We start from the raw sequence: 24,613 nt of genomic DNA on the forward strand, positions 1-24,613 counted from the left end.
CGGCTGGATAGCCCCACAATGCCCTCCCTAGAGCATGCCCCCCATGGGCGCGCCCCTGCGGGTCTGTGGCGCCCCCACCAGTGCCCCAGTGTCACCCGGTCCTGTCAGTGTGGCTTTGCTGCCCCCTCACAGACCTGCAGTGAACCTGCTGTGGCTCCCCAGTGCTCTCAGGGCCCCGGGCATGACCTCGCCCCTGGGGACCGTGCCATGAGTCCCTGAGGCCACCTCGAGTGTGCAGGAGGGAAGTGCCTAGGATGACTCAGGCTCTGCCTGTGGTGGAGCTCTCAGACGCTTGGGGGGCTGCCACGTGTCATCAGCAAGAGGGTAACCATGAGCCATGGCCATCGTCCACCTGGCGCTGACCCCTCCCAGGGCTCAGACCCTGCTCATGGGCTGTGCCACTGTTCCCCTTCCCATGGGGTGAGCAGAGGCTGCCCGACCCCAACACCAGTCCTGGTGAGGGCTGCGCATGGATGCTGAGGGGAGGAGACAGGCCTGCCTCGGGCACCACACCGCTGTCCCCCTGCCTTCCCTGGACCCACTGTCCGTCCTGCCCACGTGCCCCTGGCACACAAGTGCCGGCATCAGTGGAAGTGACAGATGCGCAGCCTTGGGCAAGCGGGCAGAGCAGGTTAATGGCCATGATGCCTCCCTGGAGGCAGAGGGAGGGGCTGCGTGTCTCCCCGCCCCGCACCAGGACAAGCTGAGGGAAGGCTGCTCCCTAGGGCCCCCTGCCCAGTCTGCAGGCCCAGACCGATACCCAGAGAGCATGGGCAGAGGATTCCGGGCTCAGGCCACAAGGGGATCAAGCCCCTGAGCTCAGGGGTCCCTGATGCTGCCTCTGGGGTAGGGCCAAATCCCTGGGCCCGAGCACACACCAGCATGTTGGGATGCTGGGGTGGGGCCTGTGGGTGGGTCATGACCTCCTGCCTCCCACCACACCCTACTGCAAGGTGAAAGTGGGACAGGCTCTGGGCACACTGTACCAGCTGCAGGGAGCAGAGATGCCCACGGTGGCTCAGGCAGAGCACCGCTGACCAGCCTCCCCTGCCGCGGCCAGGGCCAGCCTGTGCACCCTGACTCAGCACTGGGGACAGGCTGTCAGGCTGAAGCTGCAGCTGAGCTCTGGGACCCCTGCTGTGCACTCAGGGGTACCCACCTGTACCCCTGGCAAAAGCCCTCCTGGAGCCCGGCCATGCCCTTCAGTCTGAGCTCAGGGGGCAGGACTACTCCGTGTCCCGCCCATACTCCGGGGAGGGCTGTCCACAGGGCCAAGCTGCCCTCCATGGCCTCCTGCCCCTTCTCTGGGGCTTTACCAGGCTGTCCTGAGACGCCCCTCCCTTCCCCTGGAGGGTGGCAACAGCCTCCAGCCAGCCGGCCCCCTGTGTGGGCAGCAGGGCCTCCCAGAGAGCAGGAGGAGGAGTCAGCAGTGGGGGGCCAGGAAGCTCAGTGCCATCCCTGGGACCCCCAGCCCCAGGTCTCAGGGTGACCTGTGCCCCCTGCCCTGTCTGGGCAGTGCCCAAGATGGGCCGGGACCTGGCTGTGTGTGTCCGGAGTGGGGTCTGTGTGCAGAAGGAGCAGGCCTCTTGGCCCCGACGCTCCGCAGAGCTGCTGGCGTGACGACCGCTCAAGCTGTCTCCCGGCCTGGGGCTGCCTGCACGGTCAGCTGGTCAGCTGGGCCAGGCCGGGCAGGCAGAGAGGGACGGCTGGTGGGCCGTGCCCACGCCCCGCAGCCCTCCACCCCTCCCACCCTGCCCTGTGGGCTTGCCGGGGGGAAGTGGGGTCTCCCCAGTTGTATCAGGGAGGGTGACACTGGACAGTCACCCTCACACCAGTGTCCTGGCACTGGACGCCCCCAGAACATGGTGCCCTGCTCCTTACAAATGCCAGTCAGGGCTGACCAGAGTGCCAGCAATAGCGCCGTGGCCAGTCACCCTCCTGCACAGCTGGGGAAACTGTGGCCAGGCTCACAGGGCCCAAAGTGCTCCATCCCAGAGACCCTACAGGACACACCTTTGCCCCCCAAAGTGCCCCTGTCCCCGCACTGAGCTGCACTGCCCTGGGCTTCAATGGGGGTTCCAGAGAAGGTGGAGCGGACACTCATGGGGGCCTCTGGGGCAGCACTTGCCCCTCCGATGGCAGACCCCACCCCACTCCTGAGATGGACATCACGCACCTCCGGGTTCGGACACCGTCCCCTGAACAAAGGCAAACATCCTCTGAGGAACTGGCCTGGCCTGCAGTCTGTGTCCACTTCCAGAATGGTGCTGGCTGCTCAGGGGGACTTCTGCTAGGACCCAGCTGAGACGTGGGGCCCCAGACTATTGACTTTGGATGTTTGGTATCAACATGGAGTCAAGCTTTGCGGGCGGTGGAGCGGCTCAGGCTGTGAGGATAGAGGGGGCGGTGTTTCCTGGTGGGCCCTTTCCCCGCCCCGCCTGGTTCAGCGGCCCTCCGGGGAGGGACGGGCAGTGGAGAGGAGGCCTGCCAGCAGCGGGCAGGGGCAGGGCCCTCCCCAGAGCACCTGCCAGGGGACTGGGGGTGATGCTTCCAGAAAGCAGGAGTGAGCGCATGGGACCCTCTTTTCCAGAGTTAGTGACTGTCAGTGGGCAGGGCAGGGGCTTGGAGGTGCAGAGCCATTCAGCCTCTTGTTTGGAGAAGAGAGAAGGGCACTGCAGGCAAGCCTTGGTCAGCAGAGGAGACTCGCTGCACGAGTGTGCAGGGCTCTGCCCTCCTCAGCCAGCTCTGTTCTCCAAGGTCCTCCTGTCCCGGGCCTCAGCCTCCAGGCCCTAGCTCAGGCGGAGGGGCTGTCAAGGGGCCAGAGCCCTGCCCTGACGGATGAATGCTGACGGCCCCACTCCCTGCGCCCTCGGCCGCTGACACCCCATCATACCGCTGCGGGGACCCCGGGAGACCTGGCTGCCTCTGCGCACCCCCGCGGCAGCCTGCAGGCGACGAGGGCGGAGACGTGCCAGGCGCCCCTCGTTCGGCCGCACACCTGCGTCTCCACTGCGCGCGCCTCCACGGGGCTGCCCGACCCTGCCCTGCTCGGGCGGCGCCACCGGTGTCACCGGCCAAGACTCCATCCACGAGTTGCCGGCGCGGCGCAGATTGCTAAGCCGGTCCCGGGCGCGTGAGGCCGGTGAGTGCGCCGAGGGGGCGACTGCGGGCTGGGGAGTGGGAGAGACGGGGGAGCACCCGAGGTGGGGAGGGGATCACTGCCGGCGCTCGGGCGCCTCCGCCCCCCTCGAGCCTGGGTCGGAGGTCGCCGCGCCCCCCGGAGCCGGCGCCGTGGCGCACGCGCCGCCGCTCCTGCCACCAACTTCGGTAGGTGCAAGTCGGCGTCGGGGAACGCGGTCCGTGGCGGAGGCTTCGGGGACTCGCTGCCTAGTGAGTGACTGCAGACCGCGCGGGGTCCCTCTGCAGTTTCCCTGGCGGGAATCGTGGTCGCGCCCCGAGAGCCCGTGCAGGTCCCTGGGGTGCGGGGTCGCGGCGGCGCCGGGCGGGAAGTTCCCGCGGGGTTCCGGGGCTACACGCAGACTTATCACGGCGCAGCAGGCTCCATTCTGCCCAGGGCGCAGGTAGAGCGGGCGCGGGCGGCGGCGGGTCTGAAGTTTGGGGGCCGCGAGAGGCCGCCAGGATTGTCCGGGCGTGGGCGGGGCTGCCCCAGCCCCACATCCCCCACTTCGCGGTGTCCAGGCTCCACGAACTATTAGGGCGCAGTAGAAGCGTCGTTATAGGAGGACGCCCTGCAGGGAAGCGGGGAGGGAGTTGGGGTCTGGACTTCAGCCCTGGAGGAGCCTGGTCACCTGCACAACGCCCTGTGGGGTGCTCCCAAGTCCCAAGGGCGCAAGACACAAGGTCTAATCCCCTGGTGGCTGCTGGGGGCTCCAAGCGCTGGGTGCCCCCTCTCCCCCCTGGGGTGGGGCCTCCTGCCTGGCCGGCTGTCAGCTCTCCCCCAGCCAGGGAAGGGTTAGTGGGACCAGGTGTCTGGGCCAGCACATGGGGGGCGGCAGGCCACGCTGGGCACAGGCACCCAGTCACAGTCACGGGTTGGGACACGTGTGAATGAATATGCCTTTGGAGGTGTGGGGTGTGTGCTGGTGTCTGGGGGTGTTTTATGCTTGTGCACAGTCATGCTGGGCAGGTACCAGGTGTTCTCTGGGCCCCCATGGGGTCAGCAGCACTGAGATGTCTCTCTACCAAGCCCCCCTGCAGCCAGGTGACTGCTTCGAAGCCCAACACAGGACAAGCCTCTTGCCTGCTGAGTTCAGGGGTCTAGGAGGAGCCCCCCCAGTCCAGGGGCCCGGCTGGGAGGTGGGGTGGTGGTGGCACCAGGCGGCACAGCTGTGTGGCTCCCAGGGCTGGGTGATCGATGGCCCCAGCACAGCCGCCTCTGTCTCTGGAGCACACACACCCATTTGTCATCTGTGTCTTAGTGGGGCGGGGGGCAGGGGTGGGGCCTGCCTCTGCACCCACCGCCAAGTTCAGGGCGTGTCTGCGGCCCTCTAGGGCCCCAGCCCCTCTCCTCAGCCAGCCCCCTCCTCCCAGCCCTGCTGGGAGCCCTGTCCCTTCCCGGATGGCCGCAGCCCTCCACACCGGAGCCCTGGCCATGCTAGCCCCCTCCCAGGGCCCGTTCTAATGGGCGGCCCTCTCTGCCCCTCTGGCCATTCCCATGATGGGGGTGCCCGCTCAGTGTTTGGAGGCAGCAGACGTGACTCCCCGCCATGTGCAGAGCCCAAAGGCCAGCAGGGAGGACGATCTGCTCCCAATGACTGCCCCAGCCCTGCCCAGCTGAGCCTCAGGGAGTGGGACACATGCCCGTGTGTCCACACCCGTGAGTGACTGTGACCCTGTGCGTCCTCGGTGTGTGTATGTGCAGTGTATTCACATGGGCGGTGGCCTGTCCACTCTGAGTGGTCTCTGAGCCTTTTGTGCCTGGGCCCCCTGCATTCTGGCAGCTGCCCGGCTCTGTTCCAAGGTGGCCCAGCTGCACCGAGGTGGTCTCTCTGGGCGCTGCATGAGGAGGGCTCGGTAGGAGCCCTGCACGCTCGTGTGCACGCACTCGCCGAGCCCCAGCCGAGGCGCGCACTGGGGCGGTGGACGGCCCAGGTGGCAGCCCAGATGGACTGTGGAGTGGCTTCTGAGCAGGCGAGCGGGGTGTGGGGAGAGGAGGGTCTTGGCCAAGCTCGGCCGCGGCAGGCTCGGCCGCCGACCTGCCGGCAGCCACCCAGATGGAGCCGGGCTGAGCAGGTGGCCGTGCCGTGGGGCCATGCCGGACATCCACGCCCCTCAGCCTGGCCTGGCCCACGCAGGGTGACCCTCTCAGAGACCGCAGTGCCCAGGGACACCCTGCAGAGCAGGGCCGTGCTGTGTTGACAGGCTCTTAGAGCTCCTGCTGCTCCTCATCTCGGCTGCCCCGGGAGCCGGGGTCCCTTGGGGTGGGGTGAGACAGGAAGGGCCGCGTCCCCAGAAGTGAGTCTGCTCATACTTGGCTTCCTCCAGTCACTCACCAGTGCCCCAGGGGTAGATGGAGACCCAGGCTCTGCTGGCATGGGGCAGATGGGTGTGGATGGAGTCACCCCAGAATTGGGCCTGCCGGGGACTGGCCAACATGTACGTAGGGTCAACCAAGAAAGTACAGGACTTAAACTTAAATTTCGGATAAACAACAAATAATTTTTTAGTGCCCAAATGTTGGCTCGGCCATACTTACAGTAAGAAAGCATTTGCTGTTTGCCTGAGTCCCGTTTCCCCATTTTTGTGTGCTGACCGTGTCTGCTGACCCTCCAGGGAGGCCGGCAGGGAGGCCTGCTGGTCTGGGCAGCAGAGGCCGGGGAGGCGGAGGGCCGCTGTGGTGACGGGGCGGAGGGGGGCGGTTCGGCTAGGGCGCTGGCGCTGACGCAGGCCCCATCCGCAGGTGGCATGGGGCCGGGGCCCGCCCGCTAGCCGCTGCCATGTCCCGAGAGGCCGGCTCCTGCCGCCTGGGCCCCGGGGCGCGCACCCGGGCGCGGAAGCCCAAGAAGCCGCACTACATCCCGCGGCCCTGGGGCAAGCCCTACAACTACAAGTGTTTCCAGTGCCCCTTCACCTGCCTGGAGAAGTCCCACCTCTACAACCACATGAAGTACAGCCTCTGCAAGGACTCGCTATCCCTCCTCCTGGACTCCCCCGACTGGGCCTGTCGCCGCGCCCCGGCCACATCCCGGCCTCCCGCGGCCACCCCGGGCCGCCCCATGGACCCCTTGGCCCCAGCTGACCCCGGCGCCCGGCCCCGAGGGGCGCGGCTCCCGGATGCCCCTGCCACACCTGACCTGGACCTCGCGGCCACCGATGTCCTCTCCCTGCGTCGCCGGGTCGGGGGCCCCCGGCTGGGGGCCGAGGGCTCCTCCTCAGGGACACCACCCCCTGAGCCCAGGGACGTGCAGAAGGGTGCGGGCCTGGAGGGCCTCCTGGCCGAGTCGTGGAAGCTGGGGTCGGGCGGGGGCCGGAGGAGTGCAGCCATGGTGGGCGCCGTGGGCCCCGAGACCAGTGTCCCCTGCTACCCCCCGCCCAGCTCCGGGGAGCTCCCCGAGGCCCAGAGCCTCCACCTGTCCCTGCTGGGCGTCAACTACCCTCTCGGCCCGGGCCTCTTTTCCTACCTGGGGCCCTCCCTGGCTGCCGCCGCCCATGTGCCCTTCCTGACCTCGGCCAGCCCCCTGCTGCCCCCAGCCGCTGCCTTCCCTGCCCCACAGCCCCCCGAACGCCCCACCCTGGCCCCCCGCCTGTACTACCCCCTGCTGCTGGAGCACAGCCTGGGGCTGCCGGCCGGCAAGACCGCCCTCGCCAAGGCCCCTATGCCCCCGAGAGGGCCTCCTGGGGCCCTGGTCCCTGGGCTGCTGAAGGTGCCAGTGCCGGGGCTGGGTGGGCCCTGGCCCCGCAGTGCTCTCAGGGACCCCGGGCAGGAAGAGCAGCTGGGGCAAGTGGCCCAGAGCGACCCCAAGAGAAAGCTGGCCCTGGGGGCCCAGCCAGAACTCCTGAAGGCCCCCTGCAGCCGAGCGAGCGTCAGCGCCCAGAGCAGGTGGGTGTGGGGTCCCAGTCATGGGGCACTCAGGGAGGCGGGAGGAGGGCTGAAGGGGCAGGGTGGCCGGGTGGGCCCCCACCAGAGCTCAGCCGCTAGGAATATGGACTGCAGGCTGCAGAGGGGAGACTGAAGCACACAGCCAGCCTTCCTCCCTTCTGGGGTTCTGAGGCCCCAGGCGAGGGTGCCAGGCTGCACAGGGGCATGAGGGGTGGGCACCGTGGGGACAATGCAGCCTCCTGACCGGCTCCAACCATCACCAGCCTGCGGACCGGCCCCTCCGCGATGCTCTGGCCTGAGGACGAGGAGCTGAGCGACCTCGAGACCGCTGGCCCCGCAGCCTCACTGCCCCCGCAGCCGCTGGGCCTGGCATTGGGGGGCCCTGGGCATGTGGGTGGGGACCTGACGCGGGCCCTGGGCGACTGTGCCAGGGCGGAGCAGCGCCTGGGCCAGCTGGCACCCGCCGGGGGCCTGGCCCCGCGGCCCCTGCGGGAGCAGCTAGGAAAAATCCGCCGTGAGCTGCTCACCATCCACCAGGCGTTGGTGCGGGCTGCGCGGCCACCCGACGCACCCCTTGACCTCTCTGTGAAGCGGGCTCCCGCCAAGGGGCACGAGGTGCCCACGGGGCCATGGACGCAGCCAGAGCTGGGCCCCACACTGGCCCGGGGGACCCCAGAGCCACGCGGCCTGCTGGCGGCCCAGCCTCTGACCGGCCACACCACCAAGTGTGAAGCCGACTCCAGTGTCCCTCCGCCGGCCCTTCCCCTGCAGGGGCCCGAGGACCCTGTCATTCCCAGCAGCTGGGGCCCCCACGGTGGGGCTGGGGGCTCCTGGCCCCCCGAGGCCGTCCCGGGCCTGCAGAGACCGCCGGGTGCCGAGGTCTGACCACAGCCCTTGCTGCCCCCGTGGTCCTTCCTAGACGGGTGCCCTCCTCCGACCCCGCGCCCGCCGCCTGGCTCCCCTCCCCTCCCAGCATGCCTGGGGACAGACCCCCACCTGCTGTGGCCACGCCTGCCTCTAGGGCCATGCAGGCACCGCCCAGGGCCCCTTGGTGAGCACGTTTGTGGACATTAAAATGGAGACCACCTTCACACACCCGTCTGGGCTCCTTCTTCACTGCCGCTGCAGCGTCACCGTCCACGTAAATGTCCCCAGACTGGGCGTCGGGGCACAGTGTCCTGGGCCCTCCCCCGGGACCCAGAGTCTGGGGAGAGAGTGGGGCGCTATCCACAGGGGCAGAGCAGGGGCAGGGAAGGCAGGCATGCACAGTCTCAGATTCTCTGCATTTCTGCATACGGGTGGTAGGCACAGACCCCAGGGCATGCCTCCAGCCCCATCTGGCCGGCCAGCCCTAATGTCAGATTCGTCCAGGAGGCTGCTCGCTCTGGTTAAACAGTGCCCCACGTGCTGTGGCCCAGGGCTGGTCGCACAGCGTGGCCTTCACTGGGCCCTGGCCAGCCCCTGCAGCTGCGATAGGCATCGGGCGGCTTTCACAGCCCACTGCCTCCCTCCCAGTGCGGCCAGACTTGGCTTTCCCACAGCGGGGGGAGGGGTGCCCCAGGGACCCTTGGGCCCAGCTAATCGCTTCTCTGCCTGGGAGCTGGCCACACCTCTGTGCCCACCCAGGAGTGGCCCCAGGAGGCCGCTCCTGCCTGCTCTCGGCTCCCCAGGCTGGGCTGGCCGGGCTGGGGCCAGTCGGATCAGGACTGCAGCTGCCCATCAGCCGTGGCGACAGCAGATAGCATCGCGCCCACCCCCAACAGCCTCCAGAGCTGGGGTGTAGGTGGCTGGGTAGGGAGTGCTATGGGTTACAGACACGGGCTGAACCCCACCCTCAGGGGCTTCCTGGAGGGGCTTAGGGGCTGAGGGCTGACCCACGCATGAGGGGTCTGGAGAATCCCCAGGTCCCGAATCTGAGGGAGCCCCCTCCCACTTCAGCCCCCCATTAGCACTCCCACTTCTTAGCACCCACTGGACAGATGTAAGCCTGACTCTGCAAGAGGTGTGTGATCCCCGCATCACAGGTGCAGAAACAGGACCCAACCTGTAGCCTGTGCGGGGGTGCCTCCACCCTGGGCTCCGGTGAGTGAGCTAGCCAGCAGGCGAGGGGCACAGCCCTTCCCTCAGTCCTGAACTTGTGGTCTGGCTGGAGGACGGAGTGGGTGCTATCCCCTGAGGTGGTGGCAGTAGAGGCCCTGGACCCCTGGGGAGGGTGGCTGGGTGGACCTTGAGTGCAACCAGCCGGACAGGTTGAGGAATGTCCCAGAGGCCAGTGCAAAGGCCCCGAGGCGGGAATGCGGCGACGCTGGAGGGTGTCTGGCGGGTAGCAGCTGAGTGCCAGGCTCTTTCCTTCGGGCTTCCTTGGGCTGCAGCTCAAAGGCCACCTGGCCAGAGCTCTGCCGGCCCCTCCCTGAGGCCAGGTGGCTCCTCCCACCCCCTTGAGCTCTGGTTTCCAACAACACAGGCCTGCGGCCCAGGGAGCCTGGTCCCAGGTAGGAGATCCCTCCCCCCGGCCAGAGAGGCCTAGGAAAGGACCCCTACTTTACCCCTCAGGGCTGGAGGTCTCCAACAAGGCCCCGTTCCTCTGCCTTTAGAGAAACACTGCTCATCTGTCACCCCTACCCCACTTCGGACAGCGAGGTGCCCAGAGCTCTTCTTGAACCTCAGAGCGGAACAGCAGCCATCTGGGGGTCGTGTGTCTCTCAGAACTGTGCTCAGGGACCACAGCTGGGAAAACAGGGCCCAGATGCATGACTGGCAGTCGGGGCGTGGTGGGACAGTCAGGTCTATAGGTCGAGAGGACACCAGGGTGCCAGGAAGCCGTGTCGGGCCCACAGCGCTGCCCGGGTCACGGCAGGCTGTTACTTGTCTTGCAGCCCCACGCTTGGCTGGACTGGAGGACTGGCTCAGAGATGCTGAGGCTGTGACGGCGGCCCATCGCCTGCTCCCAGGCCTCCTGCTTGGACTTCCTGGGCCTCCCCGACCAGCGCATCAGCCACGGCCCAGGGACGGTGCCCCGCACTGGACCTTCCCGGAGGCCCTGCCTGCTGCCGGTGGCCCCGGCTGCTTGGGCAGATCCCAGTGCCTGCCGCAGCTACCGGGGGACCCCAGGGCCTGCACTGCTCCCCAGATGGCCTGCTCTTCCTGACAGCGGGTGCCACACCCTGCGTCCACGTGCTGGACCTCGAGGGACGCTCCATCTGCCACCTGCCCTGCTACGTGCCAGGGGTTGGGGCTTTTGTACCGGAAGATGTGGTGGTGACAGCTGCTGGGCTCGTGGTGGTCAGTGACCTGGTCCACGGGGCTGTCCGTGCGCTCCAGCACACCACCCAAGCTCCTCAAGGCCGCTGGGTGACGGTGGGCTCCTTCTCCGCCCCCCGGGGGCTGGCTGTAGATGCCTTCGGCCGCCTCTTGGTGACAGACTACATGCCTGGGGCTGTGCACAGCTTCACACTGGGCCCTGACTTGGCGCCACTGGCCCCTGCCTCCCTGCTAGGCCTGGAGGGCCCCTGCTGGGTGGGCCTGGCACCCGACGGGGGCCTGGCTGTGAGCGAGGAGTTTGGGGACGTACAGCTGTTTGGCAGTGCCCGCCAGCCCCTGGGCTCCCTGGGGGACCTGACCGGGCACCCCTTTGGCAGCCCGGCAGGTGTGTGCACTGACGCAGCGGGCGGTGTCATTGTGGCGGACCAGCGGCGGCGCCAGGTGACCCTGTTCCGCCGGGCCAGGGAGCCCATCTGCCTGGTTTCCGAGGGGCTGAGGCGGCCCCTGGGTGTGGCCTGTGGGCCCCAGGGCCAGCTGCTGGTGGCAGACGCAGAGGACGGCGACATCAAAGTGTACCAGTCCCACCTGGAGTTGGACTGATACTGTGGGCTTGAACCGCAGCGCCCCTCTCTGTGCGTGGCGTAGCCCCCTGGGCCCAGACTATGATGGAAGGAATGTTCAGGTTTCTCAGAGTCCTCCTGGCGTGGGTCTCGCCCTCCTGACCCTGGACATTTGCTGACAGTCCTGAGCCCCGTCATACCGGGCCCTGGCCTGGACTCCTCTCCTTCTCCTGGGGAGGATTCAGATTCAGGGGGCAGCCGGAATCAGCTGCCTCCAGCCCCCAGGGTCTAGGAGGCCTGCACTTTGGGGCCAGCAGCTGAAGCCTGGATGTCTCTGGCGTGTTGGGCCAGCCGCCAGCGCTTACCCGGGCCGGCTCTCCATTCAGTGCTCCAGCCCCAGCCTTCTAATCAGAGGGAGGCAGGCAGGGTAGGTGTGGCTGGGCTGGGCTGGGCTGGGCAGGGGTGCGGCTCCTCACTGTCCCCTGTTTTCAGAGGTGCCCTGGATGCCGAGACTCCTGCAGCTTCTCTGGGCCCAGCTGAGGTAAGAGGGGGAGCAGAGGACGGGCCACCTGGAGGCACCCTGGGGTGACACACAGCTGGGTTACCACCCTCCATGCTCCGGGCCCATGTGAGACTGTCTGACTTCCTGGAGCTGGACCAAACAGCTCAGGCTCATGGGCAGGGGGAGAGTCCCGGGCAGTAGTCAAGAGCAGGAGAGCCTTCCTGTGAGCACAGACAGAAAAACCAGGCTGGGGGTGCCGAGGAGTGGGGTTCCTCAGAGTCTGGGCCCAGCCAGGCTCCCAGCTCCATCAGGGCCCCCGGGGTGGGCCACGCCTAGTCTGGCCCTGGGCGTGGTGAGGGGGTGGTCTCAGGATCCATCTGTGTGTCCTGGCTCCTGAGAGCATGGCCCTGGATTAAGTGGGTCAGAGTAAGGAAGTGCGGGGAACAGGTGCTGCGTCAATGCTGACGGCTGCTGCTGAGTTAGGGGTCTTGTTCCCTGAAGAAGAGGGGGCCAGAGGCGCCCCCCAACCCCCATCCCAGATGGCTTCAGCCTCTGGACTGGCCCTGCAACTTCAGGGGTCGCTTGGCCTCTGCAGGGAGCAGAGTGCTAGGGGGCCAGCCCGGAGCTGAAGAGGCAGTTTCTTCTGGGACCCCTGGCGCCCCACCCCCTCCGGGGCCTGGGGGTCCTTTAACCCCGCGGTGATGGGGCAAGGTTGGATCTGGAACCCTCAGACGAGGAAACCAGGGACAGGGGAGGTCTGGACGCCGTGGTGGGGAACTGGAAGGCAATGGTTTGGGGGACACTGTAGGTAGACTGGGGGGGACAGAAGCGCTGCGACGGGGAGAAGGCTGTTGTGCGCAGCGCGTGGGGAGACAAGGCCGCCAGAAGGACCGGGGCACTGCGCGGGCCGGCCGCCGGCTCCGGGACCGGAACGTTGCGTGCGCGGAACGCTCCGGCGGGGGCCAGCGGGCAGCCCGGGCGCCTGTGCGGCGGACCGTCGCGCGGCAACGCCGGGAGCGGGCGGAAATGGGGCGCGTGTCCCGCGGCGCGGCCGCGGCGGGGCTGGGGGCCTGGAGCGCCGCCGCCCGCCTGGGCCCGCCCGACGCGGTCCCCGACCCCAGCCGGACCCCGCCGGCCCAGTGCACGGCCCCGGTGAGCACCGCGGGGGAGGCCGGCGGCCTTGGGGCGCGACCTTGGGGGCCCGTCCCGCCGGGCTGTGCGCCCAGGCCCCGCCGCGGCGGCCGGGGAGCCCGGGGACCTCCGGAGCCGACGCGGGCCTCTTACCTCTCGGAGCCCCTGCTTTCTCAGCCGTAAAGTGGGGGCGCCACCGGAGGCCGGTCGGGGCGGCGACGCCAGGTTCGCGGCGGGCCACGGGGGCGCTCTGGCGGGGCGTCTGGAGCCCGGCCCTGTGCGGTGAGGGGCGGCCGGCTGGTGCCCTCTGGCCCGCCCCACACGGTCCCGCCGTGGACCCGGTGGAAGGGCATTCAGGGTCAAGGGGACTCGCCATCAGCGCTTTACCGTCGTCTCTGACTGCGGTACAGGCCAAAACCCAGAGCCCTGGATTCGTGTCCTTTCTTCTGAAAAGAGAGGGGGAAAGCCCTCTTTAAACACAATCCTTGTTGTTTTTAATCGCAGACATAAGGAGTACAAGGAATTCTTGTGAGCTACCAAGGGCAGTGATCAGGAGACTCCCCAGAGGATGGTTTTAGGCAGTGAGGGGTCCCTGGCCAGTCATAACTGGGTGTTTGCCCTGAATCAGTTCTGGCGGAGGACGACAGACTGCTGGCTTCACAAGGTAGATGGTTAAGTTCAGGTCGTGTGGAGAGGGGTGTCCCACAGACTGTTGCCTGACCTGGGGTGGTGGGCTGGGTCACAGGGCACCTGGTGTCCTGGGTAGCAGGCAGCTTTCCCGGGCTTGTGCCCTTGTCTTTATCGCAGTCTTTAAAGATGCACACGGTGCCGAGTTACTGCCCCGCTTTCTCCCATCTGCACCTCTGCTATCGATTGCCTGCTCTTTCATCTTTTTCTGGCTGTCTGATCTGAGCAGACTTCTTTGTGTTGGTCACTCCCAGAGGCTGAGGTGGGGGTGGGGATGGAAACTTGCCCCTCGATTTAAGAGTTCTTTCTCACTGCCCCACAGATGGGAACACCACCCTCTGCCCTCTGCTGCCTTCCCCAGACATGAGGAGCTCTTCTTCTCCTTTCTTTCTTTCTTTTAATAGGTAAACTTTGTAGATGAAGCATAAAACACACAAAGTGCACAGATCGTATGTGTACAGCTCGATGAATTTTCTGCAAGTGAAACCACCGTGTAACCAGCTTTGCCCAGAGCATCTGCTCACTGTTAGGCCAAGTGTGTTTGTCTTCTGACAGTAGCAATGGGCGGTTTTCTTAGCTCCTGTGAGAGGAGTCCCCAAGCAGGGGACCGTGATCCTGTCAGTTGGCTGACCTGGTGTTTGCAAGTGGCTGGTGCTGAGAGGCTTGTGCCGTGCTGGCCGCTCCCCGTTGGTCGTCAACATGCATTGGCGGGACTCACACGCAGAATGCCTCTGTCCCTTTTGTGATGCCCTTGACAGGTGTCAGGAGACAGGGCAGTCCTTGATGCCCCTGCCAGTGGCCACAGGGACTTGGCCCGGGGCTGCCTTTGGGCTCCAGGTCTCCCTGCAGACGCCATGTTGCCTGCTGTCTCTGATCTCTGCAGGGAGGGGCATTTGGGAGTCTGGTTGCTGCTGGACTCAGGGGGACCCTTTCAGTCAGAACCCATAGCGGGGAGAGGCCTCTCCCTCCAGCCCGCTCTGGGCTCCCTGGAGGGGAGGAAAGTAGCTGCCCCAGTTGCCTGTTAAGTCGTGGGCGTGTGAGGCCCCCTCCAGAGCTCCCGACTCTCAGGAAAGGGCTCCCTCAAAGTCACGCCTCCTCAGCCTCGCTGTCCCCCTGTCCCCAAGGGCCTGGTGAGCCCGGGGGCCTGGAGGGCCAGGCTCAGTGAGAGGCCTGTGTCCCTCCTTCGGGTGTGGCAGGGCGCTGCTGTGCGCTTTGTGCTGACAGTGGGGTCGTTCGTGTCTGGGAGGGGGCCAGAGCCCCAGTGAGCCCTCACCAAGGCGAAGCTCCTGCCCGCCAGGCCCGCCAGGGTGGGACGTGGAGAGCTCCTGAGAGTTGGCTCCGCAGCAGGCTGACTCTCGTGCAGGGTGAGGCTCGCAGCCCCGCAGGACTCAGAAACCGCGGCCTCTTGGGGAGGTTGTTGCTGTCCAGGATCACGTGAAGGCTGGGGAGCGCCACCCCCATCTCTACAGCCTGTGGGGGGAGGTCCTGAGGGAGGTGCTCAGCTGTGACAAGAGGGTGGGAGCCCAGGGAGGGGTGGGCCCCATGCAGGGGGAGGCTGGGGCAGGGTGGATGCCGGTGGATCCCAGCCTGAGCACCGAGGCTCCCCAGGGGCTCACTCGGGCACCAGGCACGTGCCCAGGCATCTTCTGGGGCCCCCACACCAAGGCTCACAGCTGCTGGCGGTGGGCACGCGCCTGACTTTCCTCAGCTCAGCAGTGATTTGTTTAGATGTGCATCTTTGTTCTTGCTAGCTTAGTAAGTCAAGCTTTGAGATGTTTAAATTACTTTAATTGTTAATGAGATTGTAGATTTTCCCTTGTGCTGCAGTCAAAAACCATAATCAGTTCTTTAAAAACAAAAATTTAGCCCTGTGCTCAGCCCCTAAGTGGCGCTGAGTTTCAGGTGCTTGTGTCTGGAGCAGGGAAGCCTGGCCCTGTCTCTGGGTGGGGGTGGGCGTGGCCTGGGCCTGTGCACACTGCAGCCCAGGGCGGAGATGGGCAGCTGGGGGCTCCCCCGCCAGCCTTGCGACTAGACCTGAAGCCGGGTCGCCCCCATCTGTGGGCCCAGTGGCCACGTGGATGTGTCTGTCAGGGTCGTCTGAGCCACAAGCTGTGGCCAGAGCCTATCTCCCCAGCACTGGCAGCCACCCTGGGCCCTCACAGGACGGTGGTGGCTCTGAGCTGAGCCCTCCTCTTTTCCAGCGGCCCCGGCATGGTGCTCAAGGCCTTCTTCCCCACGTGCTGCGCCTCGGCAGACAGCGGCCTCCTGGTGGGACGGTGGGTTCCAGAGCAGAGCAGTGCTGTGGTTCTGGCTGTGGTGCACTTTCCCTTCATCCCCGTCCAGGTCAAGGAGCTCCTGGCCCAGGTGCAGCAGGCCAGCCAGGTGGGCGTGGCTGTGCTGGGCACCTGGTGCCACCGCCGGCAGGAGCCGGAGGAGAGCCTGGGCCACTTCCTTGAGGGCCTAGGCACCCTCTTCTCCCACGAGCCCTGGCTGCAGCTGTGTCGGGAGAGGGGCAGCAAGTCCTGGAACTGCAAGGCCACCCGCCGGCAGGGGCCCACGCCCCTCGCCCCTGCCTGCGAGGACCAGGTCATGCTCATCTTCTACGACCAGCGCAAGGTGCTGCTGTCACGGCTGCACCCGCCCGCAGCCTTGCCCGAGCGCCAGGCTGGGGATGCCACAGCCAGCGCGGGTGGCCTGGCTGCCGTCTTTGACACAGTGGCGCGGAGTGAGGTGCTCTTCCAAAGTGACCGGTTCGATGAGGGCCCCGTGCGGCTGACGCACTGGCAGTCAGAGGGCGTGGAGGCCAGCATCCTCGTGGAGCTGGCCAAGCGCGCGGCGGGGCCTGTCTGCCTGCTGCTGGCCTGTCTGCTGTCACTGGTCTCCGCTGCCAGCGCCTGTCGGTAGGTGTCCCCGGGGCAGGGCGGGTAGGTCGGGCCCACAGAGGCCAGACGGGCCCTTCTGAGGCCCACGCTGCCCCCGCACCCCGGTCTTGTCCCACGTCCCGTCCCCAGTGGGGGCTGCTCTCTTGGTGCCTCTTGCTCTGGGTGAAGCCAGGCTTCCCAGCAGCCTCGGTTGTTGCGTGGGACCCACTGGGGAGGGGACGCAGTGAGCCTCAGACAGCTCAGGCCTCAACAGGGAACTTAGGTGCTGGGGAGACCTGGGCTGTTCCGCACAGGGACCCCTGCTGGTCTCCCGGCACTTGCCCACCCCGTTCCCTGGCGCTGCAGGAGTGGCCGCACTGGGAGGCTGCGGGCAGTAGCCCCTCACTGTCTGCTGGGGGCTGGTCTCGGGCTTCACCAGGGCACTCCTGGCTGTGGGCCCTCTCCCTGTGAGAAGCCCCCAGAGGCCCCGCTGGGCGCGGAACAGCCATGCTGTACCCCAGGTCAAGGGGTTTGGCCTCAGGTCTGGGGACGGGCCTCGCCTACTCCCCAGGGGCTCTGGGGGCACGTGGCCCTGTCCCCACAGAGAGACCAGCAACTGTGTGTGGGCAGCACCTTAGGTTATAGGGGCTGCTAGTGTCTTGACCTTGAAATGAGTCATGTGACAGTGTCTGGGCTTGCTTGGGGGCACTTTAGAGAAGAGACGTTCCTTCGCTTTTGTTGGCTTTCAAAGAACGCAAGAACAGCTGCTTGCGGCTCGAGTGCCCCCAGTCCCGAAGACCCAGAGGCAGGCGCTAGGCCTTGGTGGCCATCAGGAGCCCCAAACATCAGTGTGAGGCGTGGCTGTGGCTGCAGGAGCGAAGTCCTGGGGGGCTGACCTGGGCCTTGGGGAGACCCTGCCCATCGCCTTCCTTCCACTGGGTGGAACGGGAGTGTGCTGACTGCATTTCTCTCTGGGAGTTGGGTCAAAGTCTAAACCTCCAGGGTCAAGGCCCCCTCCCCCCGGGGCCCTCAGCGTGCTCCTTTGGCGGCCCTGCACGTGGCAGGCGCCCCGTCGGCCCCTCCGGCCAACAGCAGGGCTCTGGGCTGCCCCGGACTCAGGCGCTGGGTTTGCCGTTGGACACTTGGTTCACATTCGCTTGAGAACACATCCTCTCAATGTCTGCAGGTCTGTGAAGCGTCTGGTGCTTCCTTTGCTGCGTGAGGGGTCAGTCGTGTTGGGCTTGACCCTGGACACGGTCGTCTGTCCAGCAGGTGCTCAGCTTCAGTGCTTGGAGTTAGCACCTCGTGTTCCCAGTTGATAGGAGCGACTGTGACCCGCACTGGGCTGCCCACAGGGCCTCCCCTGTGTCCACAGCCCACGGAGTTCAGCAGTGTGGCCATGGGTGTTTGGGGCCGCCAGGGCCTTTTCCCTTTGCACGTTGAGGGGTAGTAGCCGTGACTGTGGCAGCCCCAATGCAGGGAAACCCGAGGTCCCGAAGGCCTATTGCCTCCGTGCCCTGCAGGGTGTTCCGGCCGTGGCCACTGTCCTTCATCTGGAGCAAGCTGTCTACCTGCGAGCAGCTCAGGCATCGGCTGGACCAGCTCACGCTCGTCGTCAGTGCCCACAGGGCCGAGGGCCCTGCCCAGCTGATGAGGTGCGGGCGCTGCGGGCCCCCTGCCCCCCACTGACCCCTGCAGCTGCCTGCACACTCACGCCCGCTGAACCTGCTTCCAGGAAGGCCAACACGCTGGTCTCTGTGCTGCTCGACATGGCCCTGGGCCTCCTGCTGCTGTCCTGGCTGCACAGGAAGGACCGCTTTGCTCATCTGGCCGAGGCGCTCGTCCCTGTGGCTGACGTGAGTTGGCGGGAGGGCCCCGGCTGCTCTCCAGCACCTGCTTCCTGGGGGTGGGGCGAGCCCTTCCTGGGAGCAGCTCGCAGCGGGCCTGCCCGGTCCCCTCACAGCCACTGTGTCCTGCGGGACCCGTGGAGCTGCATAGATGTGGGCCCTGTAGCTGGGCCACCTTGCTGCTGCTGGCCTTGGCCTTCCCGTCCTGACGGTGGCCATCTGGAGCCCCTGTGCAGGCTTTGCAGGGGCACCACCTGCCTGCCAGGCCCAGGTCCCAGCGCCCCGTGGCCCCGCTGTGCACAGTCGTTTCTGCTCTCCTGGCCATCAGCCCAGGCCTGTGCACGGTCAGCGGGTCAGCGTCACGGAGACCCCGTGCCTCCAGGCTGCTCTCTGTGGTGCACTCAGCCTCCCGTCTGCCACCCTCCCGCCGGTTCTGTGGCTCCCGCACTGAGGGCCAGAAGCCCCGGCTTCCTCTCCCAGCCATGGCCGCCTGCCTGCTGTCCGTCCACACAGGCTCTGAGTTCTCTCTGCCGTCTCAGCACTTGTATCGGGAGCTTGTCTTTTTGCCCAGGGCAGCCCCTCAGCACCCCTCCCAGGCCTCTGGGGCCCTCTCGGCCCTGGGTGTGGTCAAGCCGCTGAGATCTGACTGTAGCATCCTTGTGGGCTCAGCCACTCCTGCTATCATTAGTCTCCAGTCACAGGTGGGCACTGGGCCTGCTGGTGGCCAGGACCCCACAGGGCAGGAGCCCGCAGGCCAAGTCCCGTAGCTTCTAAGGGAGGCTGGCCCAGGAGGGAGGAGGGGGGACCTGGGGGCTGGGAGGGGGCTCGGCCACTCCACCCGTTTCATCCTCGCTTTGCCTTTCGGCCAGTTTTATCCTAGGCCTCTTTTCTGCAGGATTGCTCAGAAATATAAATATTTAATTTAAAAATGAAAGCTTCTTCCTGCTGCCAAGCTCTTACCCTTTAAATATTAAATAAGCTCTATTTATAAAGAACATTCTGTTCCCTTCTCACTGCCCCAGACGCAGCAGAGGCCATCACCCAGGGCTGGGAGAGGCCTGTGTGCAGGCAGGAGGGGCTGGCAGACAGGGCAGGGACAGGGCGCCTGTGGCCCCCCATGGGTACCGAGGCCCAGGCCTGAGGGCCCGCCTGCCGTGCTTGCACCGTGTTCCTCCTGGGGTGGCCAGGATGGGAGTCGGCTTACTCGCTCCTTGTGAGGCCCCGTGCCAGACCCTTACCCCTCGTCATTCTTCCCTCCGTGGGACCCTTCAGCTACCCCACCCCTGCCCAGCTCGTGGGCCCCTGATGAGCTTGAACCCCCAGGCTCATGTAGGGTCCCCAGGTGGGTCACCGGGTGACACCCCCATCCTTGCAGCGTGTGGCCGAGGAGCTCCAGCATCTGCTGCAGTGGTTGATGGGTGCGCCCGCCGGGCTCAAAATGAACCGGGCGCTGGACCAGGTGCTGGGCCGCTTCTTCCTGTATCACATCCACCTGTGGATCAGTGAGTGCCGGCCAGCCCCGCGGTGCGTGCCCCGGGGACAGAGGCCCAGCTGAGGGGGAAGGGGGCCTCTTGGCCTCTGCTTCCTGTCGGCCCAGCACCCTGTGTGTGGAGCTGGGCCACACCTCAGGCAGCCGACCTCAGGGAGGACCAGGGGCTGCAGGACCCCGGGCACCCCTCAAGGCTGACCCCGTCCCGCCAGGCTACATCCACCTCATGTCCCCCTTCATCGAGCACATCCTGTGGCACTTGGGTCTGTCGGCCTGCCTGGGCCTAACGGTCGCCCTGTCCATCCTGTCGGACATCATCTCCCTTCTCACCTTCCACATCTACTGCTTCTACGTCTACGGCGCCAGGTGGGTGTGCCGCCCCCCCCCCTACCCCCCGGCGGGCTGGCGCGTGCAGCCCCGGGCCCTGGGCGCAGACAGGCTCCCGGGCCGGGCGGGTGTGGGGTGGCCCCCACCCTGACGGGAGTGGTCTGCAGGCTCTACTGCCTGAAGATCCACGGCCTGTCCTCGCTGTGGCGCCTGTTCCGAGGGAAGAAGTGGAACGTCCTGCGCCAGCGCGTGGACTCCTGCTCCTACGACCTGGACCAGGTACCAGCTCCGTCCAGCCGGCCTTCGGCCTGCGCCGGCCCATGCAGTGGCCCGGGCATCACAAGGGGCAGCCTCGCTCCTGCTCCGCAGGCCCCAGGGGTTCAGGGAGCTGCAAGGGGCAGGGTGTATACGGGGCCATAACGGGGCAGAACTCGCCGCAGGCGGGGACAGACCCTGCTCCGGGAGGCTGCAGGACAGCAGGCGCTGGAGGTGAGTGCGCATGGGGCCTGGCTCGTCCTGTTAGCTTGTCCACACCCGCCACAGGGACCCTGAGTGCTGCCCTTCAGGGTGTTCTCTTCCTGCCTAATTTTTACCCCCCTCCTGTCTAGTGTATGGGCTGCACACCTCTCAGCTGGTCCTGTCTCTACCCACTCTCTGCCCTTGTGTCACCAGGTCTGGAGGGCAGGCATCCCTCCCAGGACTGGGGAGGGCTGTCCCAACTGGCATCAGGCAGCGGTGGGCGCTCCACCTCTGGACTGGCGGAGGGGCTATGGTCAGTGCAGGTGGGGGCGCCCCAGCGTGGGGCTCTTGCTGCTGCTGATGCTGGCATCCTTTCTCCTCGTAGCTGTTCATCGGGACCTTGCTCTTCACCATCCTGATTTTCCTGCTTCCTACCACGGCCCTGTACTACCTGGTGTTCACCCTGGTGAGCCGAGTGCCACGTGCGCAGAGTGGTGACTGCCGGCTCTGCCTACCAGCGGGCAGCTGTGGGCAGACCACCCACCTGTGCCAGCCACAACAGAGGGTGGCTGTTCTGGACTCTGTGTACTGGGCCCTGGAGTGGACAGGGGTCCACCCTGGGGGTACCACCCCCTACTGCCCCGGCATACGCCGCTGGATGCATGGAGGGCAGGGCTCTCCGTAGTGCGGGGGGGCGGAGTGTGGCCAGCAGAGGGGCGTGGTACCCAGGTGGCCAGGCCGAGGGGCCAGTGGCGTGTGTCCCTGGGTTGGAGTGCCCCGTCTTCTGAGTGGGAGGGGGTTTCGTGACTCCTGTGCTCAGGCCTCAGGTTCAGGGCTTGGCCCCTGCACGCCCCGGGGACCTGTCAGGCCGCTCAGCTCAGGCATGTGCAGCATGGCTCTGGCCACGGTCCCAGGCCCAAGACCCTGAGCACTGTCTGTGCTGCAGCTCCGGCTCCTAGTGGTCACCGTGCAGGGCCTGGTCCATCTGCTCGTGGACCTCATCAACTCGCTGCCGCTGTACTCGCTTGGCCTCCGGCTGTGCCGGCCCTACAGGCTTGCGGGTAGGTCTGCACGCTGGCCAGGGAGCACACTTGGGGCCCTGGAAGCCGCGGTTTGTGTGGCAGGCAGGCAGGGAGCACAGGGCCCTGGTTCTGGGGCGTGAGCTTCAGGGGGAGCCCGCCTTCAGGTTCAGAGGCTGCACGCGCAGCCCTCCTGCCTCCTGAGCCTTTCCTGGGATGAGTGTGCAGTTTGCTCGGAAGCGTGCCTGCAGTGTCGCATGGGCAGTGCCTGTGTGTGGCTCAGAAGAGAGACGTGTCCCCTGTGGCTGTGAGGCTGTGTGCCTGCTGGCATCCCTCCACTGGGGGCTGGCCCCCCAGAAGACTGCTGCCTGCTGCGGCCACACTGGCCAGCCCGGCCACCCCCACTGGCCCCCCTGCAGGCAGAGGCCCCTGTCTGCATGCTGACATCAGCTGCAGGTTGGCCAGATGCCCCTGACGGGAGGCCGTCCCCACTGCAGGCACAGGGAGGCCAGACCCGACTGGTCAGAGTTGTGGTCCAGCCTACCCAGTGCAGGGTCTTTGAACAGTCGGGGAAACTGGGGGTTCCTGGCGTGGCCCCCGGGTGACCAGTGTGCCCAGGAGGCCCTGGGCTGGTTTGCAGCCAGCAGCTCAGCCCACCCCAGAGCTTGTGGCGGCTGCTCGCAGCCAGTTTGGAGTCAGGAGACATGAATGTGCGTGTTTGTGGGCTTTAGGCCTTGAGTCTGCCCACCGGATGTCCTCAAACCCTCTTTCCGAGAGCTTCCTCCGCTGACCCCCAGGTGGCCCAGGCTCCCCCAGTCCCCACCACACCTCAGCCCCCGGACCTGGCACCTCCCTGGCCCCGCCTGCGCTCAGGCCTGCGCAGTCCTTTTAACTTCCCAGGAAAGGAAAGGCTGCAGATGCCGCCTTTTCTCTCCACTGCGTTGCCTTGGGGCCTCGTCATCAATTGATAATTAGCTCCTATTTCTCCTTTTAAGAACCTTCCACCTTGGGGATCCCCAGGCATGGGAGCCTACACTGCAGGCTAGAGTGTGGTGGGTCCCCGAGTCAGCTGTGCTGGAAGGCACTGTGATGAGCAGGGTGCCCACCCCCCAGTGGGTGCTGTGTCCACTCTAGGAAACCCCTGCCCTGCTCACAGAGCAGCACAGCCTGCTGGCTCTTCCCTGCCTGCAGACCCTGGGCTTTGGTCTCAGTGCGGTTCTGCTGGAGCTCTGGTGAGGGGCGGCTGCTGCCCACAACGTGCAGCCCTCCAAGGGGCGCACTGCGGGGACCGCCCCGCCTCACCGGGCCTCACTCTCCTCACAGCCGGCGTGAAGTTCCGGGTCCTGGAGCACGAGGCTGGCCGGCCCCTGCGCCTCCTGATGCAGGTAAGGCCTCCCTGCGGCCCTCGCGTTGCTGCCCGTCGACAGGCGCCCTGCTCACCGTGAGGCCCCCTGTTCTGGGGCATGTTCTCTGCCCCCCTGGTGGGGGGCCTCAGGGGCCCCGGGGAGACTCCCCTGCTCCCAAGGCCTTTGGGCACCGTGACGCCCCCTCTGCCTGGGCCTTCCCCCAGCGTTGAATCCCTGTGGTGTGCCAGACACCCTGGGGTACCCAGGCTCTACCTGTTGGGCCCTGCGTCCCTGTGTCCTGCCCTGGGCCGGGGCTCTGTCTCCAGGCAGGATATCAGAAACGTGGCACAGGCCAGCCCTGTTGGGTTGGGGCCTGTCCCCCTGGGGCTGTGGGCCAGTTGCCTGAGGCGCAAAAGCAGCCAGGCTGGCCTGAGAGGAGAGTTCAGAGGCTAAGGAGCCTGTGTGGTTTTCTGGGGAGGCCTGGAGCGAGGTGGTTTTCAAGGAGTGAGTCCTGGAGCGGGGTCTCGGCCCCCGCAGCCGGGCCAGAGCAGAGCACTGCTGACTGAGGCCCGGGCCTGCCTGACCTGTGTGCCCCAGCAAGAGTGTGTCTGGCTCGGAGCCAGCCCTGCCCTGCAGTTGTCCAGCCCAGGGACCCCCAGGACAGCCTGCGAGGCCTGGAGAGGGAGTCCGGGGGTTGGGGCCATGTCCTGGCTGATCGCTGCCCTTGTGCTTCCAGATAAACCCTCTGCCCTTCAGCCACGTGGTGCGCACCTACCGCCTCCCCAGCTGTGGCTGCCACCCCAAGCACTCCTGGGGTTCCCTGTGCCGCAAGCTGTTCTTCGGGGAGCTCATCTACCCCTGGAGGCAGAGAGGGGACAAGCAGGACTGAGGGCCCGGCCCCCGGCCCGCCTTGCACCGCCATCTGCCAGGTGTCAGGGCGGCACACACCTCTTGCTACCCCTGGTTGTCGGGGCCTCTGCAGGCCCCACCCGTCGCATCTCCACCCGACTCCGGTCCTGGGGGTGGTGAGGAGGGGGACGCGCGCAGTCAGCCAAGCCAGCACCCAGCTTCAGCACCATCAGCTCTGCCTCGGGGCCCCCTGCTGACCTGTTGTGACGGCACGGTTCACCTTGTCCCACCGGCCCCTGGACCTGCCCCAGACCCGGACGGGTGTGCAGAGCCTTGCCTCTGCCCGCTTTGCCCGTTCCCAGTGGGATGGGCCGGCGATCCTCCTGGCTGCTCCCCTGCACCCCACCCTGTCATGGGTAGGGGGGCCCTTCCCAGGGTGCACTCAAGTAACCTCGAGACTCTGGCCCCCAAGCATCTCCTTCCCTGGGGGCTGCTCCCTGGGGTCCCCAGTGCCTTCCAGCTTGTCTCAGTGGGGAAGAAGCCAGCCAGTCTGGGGGATCCAAGCCGCTGCCAACCCCCAGCCCGGTCCAGCGGTTCCAGGAAGCTGGGCAGCAGTGCCTCTGGCACCGAGTCACACAGGGCTTCCTGTTGACGCTTCTGGGAAGACTGTTCTGCAGCAGGAGCTGCCCACAGACCTCTGGGTGTCTCTCAGTGAAGCCAGGCCATAGGGGGTGCCCCTGCTGGCAGCAGGGACCCGCCCACCTGGCTGCCCGTTCCCACCCTACTCCCTGCAGGATCAGGCTTGTTGGCTATATCTTCCATCCTGTCACTGGCCTGTGGCAGGGGCAGGCAGCCCCCAGGCAGGGGTCCCAGCGCTGGTCTGTACCTGCCTGGCAGCCACAGGCAGGACCTGGGTGTGGGTGTGAGCCCAGAGTTCCGGGGATGGGGGCCCTCAAGAGGCGGTGGCGTCATGTACAGCGTGTCATCGTGAAGGTGGAGACGTGTGTGCAGCAGGCGGTGGGGCTGTGCCCCCGTCCACCCAGGCACTCAGGACTGCCCACCTGACACCCACGCTCCCCTGCTGGGGGCTACAGTGGGCAGGCCTGGGCATGTCCCCACAGCCCAGGGTCAGGAGGGTGGGTCCTGGCTCTGTCTTTTCTGCCGGGACAATAAAGCCTCCAATGTGCTTGGAGTGCGCCACTGTGCCTTCATCAG

The 24,613-nt window shown here is 66.5% G+C and overlaps 3 protein-coding genes across 5 annotated transcripts; all 3 read left to right on the forward strand.

Annotated features, from left to right (window-relative positions):
• The first annotated feature begins 5,957 nt into the window (after positions 1-5,957).
• PRR35 (proline rich 35) lies at positions 5,958-10,415 on the forward strand. Its single transcript, XM_019987037.2, has 6 exons — positions 5,958-7,060; positions 7,324-7,939; positions 8,082-8,201; positions 9,085-9,142; positions 10,191-10,342; positions 10,395-10,415. Exons 1-6 carry the CDS (start codon positions 5,958-5,960, stop codon positions 10,413-10,415), a joined length of 2,070 nt encoding a protein of 689 aa, XP_019842596.2.
• Positions 9,470-15,453, forward strand: NHLRC4 (NHL repeat containing 4). Of its 3 annotated transcripts, none has more exons than XR_011563970.1 (4): positions 9,470-9,552; positions 9,937-10,953; positions 11,374-11,422; positions 15,403-15,453. XR_011563970.1 is itself a non-coding variant. In XM_070779375.1 (2 exons), exon 2 carries the CDS (start codon positions 10,487-10,489, stop codon positions 10,919-10,921), a length of 435 nt encoding a protein of 144 aa, XP_070635476.1. In that variant the 5' UTR covers positions 9,470-9,552; positions 9,937-10,486; the 3' UTR covers positions 10,922-11,306. The 3 variants fall into 3 exon arrangements, 1 of the variants encoding a protein (XP_070635476.1); XR_011563971.1 differs by lacking the exon at positions 15,403-15,453 and adding an exon at positions 13,019-13,178; XM_070779375.1 differs by lacking the exons at positions 11,374-11,422; positions 15,403-15,453 and having other exon boundaries at positions 9,937-11,306.
• Positions 11,374-24,590, forward strand: PIGQ (phosphatidylinositol glycan anchor biosynthesis class Q). Its single transcript, XM_019988061.2, has 11 exons — positions 11,374-11,422; positions 15,403-16,101; positions 17,586-17,717; positions 17,798-17,918; positions 19,285-19,411; positions 19,611-19,764; positions 19,893-20,004; positions 20,570-20,650; positions 21,131-21,245; positions 22,527-22,588; positions 23,286-24,590. The coding sequence occupies exons 1-11, from the start codon at positions 11,385-11,387 to the stop codon at positions 23,436-23,438; spliced, it is 1,794 nt and encodes a 597-aa protein (XP_019843620.1). The 5' UTR covers positions 11,374-11,384; the 3' UTR covers positions 23,439-24,590.
• The last annotated feature ends 23 nt before the right edge of the window (positions 24,591-24,613 follow it).

The sequence above is a fragment of the Bos indicus genome, chromosome 25 (assembly GCF_029378745.1).
Source record: "Bos indicus isolate NIAB-ARS_2022 breed Sahiwal x Tharparkar chromosome 25, NIAB-ARS_B.indTharparkar_mat_pri_1.0, whole genome shotgun sequence".
NCBI classification, from domain to species: domain Eukaryota; kingdom Metazoa; phylum Chordata; class Mammalia; order Artiodactyla; family Bovidae; genus Bos; species Bos indicus.